This window comes from Otolemur garnettii, unplaced genomic scaffold (genome assembly GCF_000181295.1).
Source record: "Otolemur garnettii isolate 467f Iridium unplaced genomic scaffold, OtoGar3 scaffold00051, whole genome shotgun sequence".
NCBI lineage: Eukaryota > Metazoa > Chordata > Mammalia > Primates > Galagidae > Otolemur > Otolemur garnettii.
Window position 1 is genome coordinate 634,571 of NW_003852446.1, and position 6,608 is coordinate 641,178.

General features: G+C 38.6%; 1 protein-coding gene across 4 annotated transcripts in view; it reads left to right on the forward strand.

Moving 5' to 3' along the window:
• MOSPD2 (motile sperm domain containing 2) overlaps positions 1 to 6,608 on the forward strand; it is a 44,048-nt gene that overhangs the window by 20,030 nt on the left and 17,410 nt on the right. For all 4 annotated transcript variants that reach the window (XM_023514369.1, XM_003791855.3, XM_023514368.1 and 1 more), the window contains exons 4-5: positions 998 to 1,084; positions 2,880 to 3,034. In XM_023514369.1, the coding sequence (XP_023370137.1) occupies positions 998 to 1,084; positions 2,880 to 3,034 (242 nt within the window). The remainder of the gene's footprint in view (positions 1 to 997; positions 1,085 to 2,879; positions 3,035 to 6,608) is intronic.

Consider the following 6,608-nt stretch of genomic DNA (forward strand, 5'->3'; position numbering starts at 1 on the left):
TTTTTTATAGAGACAGAGCCTTGCTATGTTTCCCAAGTTGGTCTTGAACTTGTGGCCCTCAAGCAGTCCCTTTCCTGCTAGGATTATAGGCATGAGCCACTACACCCGACCTGAGAGTTTTATAGTGGTCTACAAAAAAATGAAGAACTCGTCACAGGATGGGTTAACTGTTATCTCCTAAAAATTTAACGAGAAGAAATTGGCACAACTTCTGATTTCAATTGAGTATAAAGAAGGATTTTCTGTCATAAGGATTAAAAGTCTAGGTGGCTTGAGTCTGAAGACTTAATACAAAATAGTCAACAACGAAATACAGAGCATACACTCTCCCCATTCTTCTTACTCACAACAAGAATCCATGAGGCGTATCTAAGAAATAGTATTGGAAATAAAAGCACTATAGGTAATTTCAACAGTGAAGCATCTATTAGTCAAGCAAAAATATAAATCTGATATATCTGAATCATTTAAATACAAAATAAACTTTTAAGCTCAACAATACATGTTTTCTCACATAGATAGCTTCTGGTGGCAAAGAGCGGAGATATGCTAAGGAGGTAGGGAAGGATCAATCTGTGAAAGATCTTGGGGAGCTGATGGTGAAGGAAACAAAAACCCTGGCATTTGCTGCCTTGCTATGTTGGTGCTCAGCCTCACCAGAAACTGGACAGGCCCTTTGTTTGTTACTGCTGCTAAAGGCTCTCCCATTTTTATTGACTTATTTTCCACTTGCCCTAAGGTTTTAAAATGCACATAAACAATGACACGTCAAGAGGAATGGAGTTTGTCATTTCTATTACCTGTGTCTTTATGTGCTTTGTTTCCTTAGTAGGAAATACCATTTTTTATTGCCAGAGATTCTCTTCATATGTTTGAATACATTATCTTTTTTTAGTACCAGAACTACTACTTGCATATACCACCTTATCTTTACATTGTGAGTTTTATTTTTAGAGCCCTAAATTTGAATCACTGATCAAACTTTATCACTTTTTAGACCTTAATGAATCCTCCATTCCTAGATGGTTATTGGAAATGGGTATTATTTATCTCCATGGATATGACAAAGAAGGTAACAAATTGTGTAAGTACATTTAATTTATGTACTGGGTTTTCAAGATTTTGGGATGTTGGTATCTATCTCAGATAAATTAATAATCAGCAGAGCTTTCCCCATATATATAGCCCACATCAGGTCTCCTGCAATTAAGGGTCAGTAGAGCCAGTGTTAGACACTTCGTAGTTGTGTATACTGTTTGTTTTATAATAAAGTAGGCAACAAAGGCAAATGTTGTATCCTGTAACACATTATTTGATTCAGATTCATTATCTTCTTTCTAACTTGACTGTGATATTAAAATTCAACTCAGTATTTTTATAGAGTCTTTTTGACTAAAATTTGCTAATGGGCTTTTTTTTTTTTCTTTGTGAGTCTTTGATAGTCTTCCCTTAGCTTTTTCTGAAATGTGTGTAATAACAGAAGGAATGGCAGCAGTCACTTCTGTTGTTCAGATGACTCTCTTGTGCCTTCTCCCTCTTCCCCAAGATCTAGCTTGGGAAGGCTGGGTTTGGCAGGTGTGTTCCCGTCCCATACTGGACAGACATCCCACACTCATCTTGGTTGCCTTCTCCATGGCATGTCAAGTGTCCTCCTTTCACCATCACATCCTTTTTAACCTTTTTTTTTTTTTTCCTTTCTCTTCTTTTGCCTGTTCCTTAAATATGTTTCCCCGGCTTCATTCCTTTCTTGGCCTCTTTCATACTTTCCAGGTGATACATTCTCCTTGGGTGATTTTGCATATCTTGGCAGCTTCAGCTACCCCCCCCTCCACACCATGGCCAGGGCACATGTATGTCCCCAGCTACCTGATTCCTGAATGCTACCCGATTTAGTCACCTTCAGCACAACACACAACTAAATACCCACATTCTGCCACTTGCCCACTTTCTATATTGGCCACCTCAGGCACACTCACTGGCTCTTTTTCTAATACAGCTTCAATTACGCCCCTTCTCCATCTTCACCAGCCACGTCCTCAGTCCCATCCCTTACTACTACTGCTTGTCCCCAGGTCCTTGCCAGGTCACAGCCTCCTCCACTCTGCCCTCAATGCTTCTGCCCAGAGGTGCTGTACGACAGGAAAATATTTTTTTAATTAAATCATTGCTGTGTACATTAATGCACTTATGGGGTACAATGTGCTGGTTTTATATACACTTTGCAATACAATAGACTGGTTAACATAGCCTTCACTAAGCACCTCAGCATTTCAGGCCCAGCCCCAGCTCTCCATTTAGCTTCTCCTCTCACCATTCATCATGTTTCACCTCAGCTGCCACCACTGGAACAGTTTGTCATGTTCTGCCCACATGCAGGTACCTACCTGTGCCTCCATCACACCTGTCAGTGTCTCTCCTTTGGACCAAATGTTCTTTCTAGTGCTTGACAGAACCACGGGCTCTCTTTTTGTTAAGCAGTGAAGAGCAGTTTTAGTGTTTGTTCACCTGTGTTTTCTTTCCCCCTTACTTACAAGTGAAGTTTATTTCCTAAGGGAAAGAAAAAATAGTTTACCCCTGTTACTCTTTGAGGTTCCCAAGTACAGATATTTCTTATGTAAAAGAAGTAAGGGGAGTGGGGTTGAAGAAGAAATTTTGAAAAGAACAGAAGAAAGATTTTTTAATCTAAGAAACAAAATAAATTATAAATGAAAGAAAATACCCAGGGAAAGGATACATGCATACATACAAGGTGTCCATCAAGTTTGTGTGCAGTTTAAAATAGGTGTCTTTTAAATTGCACACAAACTTTATAGGCGCCCTGTATATAATAATATCATAGTGCCATAAATCTTGTTCTTAGTTTTGTCTTCTGTTTAAAGTCTGGATCAGGGTGAAGTATCATACAAAAGACCAGAAAACCATATCGGACAAAAAAAAACTCATAGCATTCTGGTTAGAACGTTATGCTAAGAGAGAAAATGGGAAGCCTATCACAGTGATGTTTGACCTGTCAGAAACTGGAATAAATAGCATGGTAAGTATTTTTTTCATTCATTCTAAATCATTGTTTATCCTGGCTTCCTTCCTCCCTCCCACCTGTCCTCCCTGCCAATCAAATATTGCTGTAGAATTGAGCTAACTAACTTAGATTTGGGATTTATTTTATTACCCTTGCAATGTCAGTGTAGTCAAACATGAAATAGGGTTTGCAGAGAATTAGGTTTGCTTCAGTATTTGGCATTGAAACTGTGAATTTCCTAGAAATGTTCCTTGTTTGACATGCAGTATGTAGAGGTAGAATATTAAGGCTGGCAGGGTATCGGCTGATGTGATAACAGTGAACTTTGTATCAAAGGTAATATCCTATGGCACCCACCCCTGTGCTTGGTGCACAGTAATACATTCAGTAAATGTCAATAAGGTAATGTATGAGCTCTAATTTGTTATAGTCAACCATGTTTTGCAGTTGCAAAATGTGCACATGAGTTTTGCATGTGTGGTATTTTGTGATTTTGTAGGGTGTTTTTATTTGCTTGCTTGGATTTGTTTTCTGTTTGTTTGATTTGGTTCTGTTTGTTTGATTTGGTTAACTTTTAAAATCCACCAGTCTTTGAGTCCTTGTGAACTTAGTGGTACCTACAGACCCTTCAGCAATTGAGATCAGTTGGCATATTTATTGTAAATGTTGTCTCTTACATTTAAATCACAGCTAATTCTAGTAGCAGTAAAGTGGCATTAGAAGTGCTCAAAGCAGTGTTGATATTTTTTGGAATTCCATTTGGCAAAGTATGTTAAGAATTCATACTCTTTGCCTTGTAACTAATTACTAGAAATCTAAAGAAAATAGCCCTGAGTACAGAAAAAAACATTGTGAGCCAAAATGTTTTTTGGGGGGAGAAATTAGAGAAAGTATAAACAAACAATGTGGCAAATGGTACATTATGGTATATCTAGCTGATGGAGTATGCATAACTATAATGGTGTTTAAAAAGAATTCTTAGTAGTATTATGGAGTACCCTTTTTTGAAATGAAAAAAGACTATGTTTGTCTATACTGTAATATGTTATGTATACTGTGACATAGTTTTACATAGCCCCCACAAAGGAAACTGTAGGTAGACATAATAAACAAAAACAGGCTGGAGACAACTGTTAATAAGAGTTCTTTTTAGGTGGTAGGACTATAGATTGTTTTTTCATATTTCTGTTTCTCTTTTTTATTTTTTAAGAGTCCATTGCCCTGGATTTTTCCAACCTAGTTTCCGTGTCAGTGGGTTTTAAATTACATAGTAACTTATTTTTATATTGCAAATCAAAATCAACTTGCCCAGATGAGTAAATATTCCATAAAAATAAATCATGATTCTGTTATCTATGGATTTGATAGTTTCTTAATTATTAACCCAGAATCATAAATAAAAAGTTAATGTTTGCTGCTGCCTAATATAGAAGCAACGAATTGACTTGAGCTGTCTGAATTTTCTTTTCTTTTCTTTTTTTTTTTTTTTGAGACAAAGTCTCACTTTGTCCTCCTTGATGGAATGCTACAGCATCATAGCTCACAGCAACCACAAATTCTTGGGCTGAGGCTCTTTCCTCAGCCTCCCAAGTCGCTGGGACAACAGGCACCCTCCACAACACCTGTCTATTTTTAAAGATGAGATCTCCCTCTGGCTCAGGCTAGTCTCAAACCAGTGAGCTCAGGCAATCCACCCGCCTCAGCCTCTCAAATGCTGGGATTACAGGCATAAGCCACCACGCCCAGCATTAGCTATCTGGATTTTGAGACGGAGCCTCAAGCTATCCCCCTGGGTAGAGTGCCATGGCATCACGCTCACAGCAACCTCCAACTCCTGGGCTCAAGCGAGTCTCCTGCCTCAGCCCCCCAAGTAGCTGGGACCACAGGTGCCCGCCACAACGCCTGGCCATTTTTTGGTTGCAGCCATCATTGTTGTTTGGCGGGGCCGGGCTGGGGATTCAAACCCGCCACCTTAGGTGTATGTGGCTGGCGCCTTAGCCGCTTGAGCCACAGGCGCTGAGCCGCTATCTGGATTTTTTAAAGCTACTTTCATGATATCTCACTGTCTTTAATTAATAAATATTTAAGTCATTATTAATGTTTTAAAATACTCAAATCTCTTTAAAATTTTTATTTCTGTATTTGACCCTTTTTTTTTTTTTTTGGTAGAGACAGAGTTTCACTTTATCACCCATAGTAGAGTGCCGTGGTGTCACACAGTTCACAATAACCTCCAACTCCTGGGCTCAAGCGAGTCTCCTTGCCTCAGCCTCCCGAGTAGCTGGGACTACAGGCGCCTGCCGCAATGCCTGGCTATTTTTTTGTTGCAGTTTGGCCGGGGCTGGGTTTGAACTCGCCACCCTCAATATATGTGGCCAGCACCCTGCCCACTGAGTCACAGGCACTGCCCCTATGTAACCCTTTTGTGATTCATAAAGGATTTAAATCAGCTTTAGGATTTAAAGGATTTAAATATGTGTACAAAATTGTAAGGCAAAAAATGAGAAAATTATTCTTTAGAGTTGGCTACCAGTTTGACTCAGCTTTCTACTGCTTGCCTGAAAGAAATGCACTCATTTAAAATTATTCAGTGGCCATACTTTAAAATCAGTGTGTTAGAAGTGTTTCCATCCATTTCTGACACTTGAACTAGAGACAAAAGTCTTTCATGGGTCCGCAAAAGGAAGACATTTTACAAGACAATGAATAATGTCCTTGAAAACGTCCCCGTAGAATGCTTAGCAGTAGGTTTCATGGAGCTATTTTAGGTAGTGCCCAGTACTAGACATGCAACAATGAGTGGCAACTTATCAAATCCTCTTAAATGAGCAGTAACTCAAAATTTTATGAGCCAAGATACTTCAATTAAATAAATGGTAAAAGAATATTAGACAACTATTTAAGCAAAGTTTCTAGGGGCCACAAATGATAAACTAGGTAACCAAATTTTTATATAACTAGCTCTTTTTAGCTATTTTGACATTTAACTATAAATTATGAAACTCCATTTAACTCATCATTAAATATAATGATTAGTTAGAAAGGTATTATTACATAGTAAGGTTTATCTTATAAAAATACTTAAAATAGTTAAGGATGCTACTTTCAGTTTACTGCAATTAAAGATGCTGGAACTCACCAGCTATGGATGACTCTCATCTCTAGGGCAAACCCAGCTTTGAATAATTGTGATGGGCTTAAGTTTACCTGGTCATATCTTTCATCCTATAGTCTTTATAAGATAGCCAGTCAGGATTAGTGAATCACCATGTGGGCATAGAATGGCATAGAATGAAATGACCCATATGAATTGAATAGTAACACGAATGACCTAATTTCTTATTGCTGTGCTCAGAGTAATAGAACCAAACAGACAGCTATGTTTATAGTCTCCCAGAAATTGGACTCAATGAACACTTGAATACAAATTAAAAACCTAATTCTAGGTATGTAAATTAAAAAACTAATTGTAGGCTCGGCACCTATAGCTCAACCGGCTAAGGCACCAGCCACGTACACCTAAGGTGGCGGGTTCGAATCCCCAGCCCGGACCCGCCAAACAACAATGACGGCTGCAACCAAAAAATAG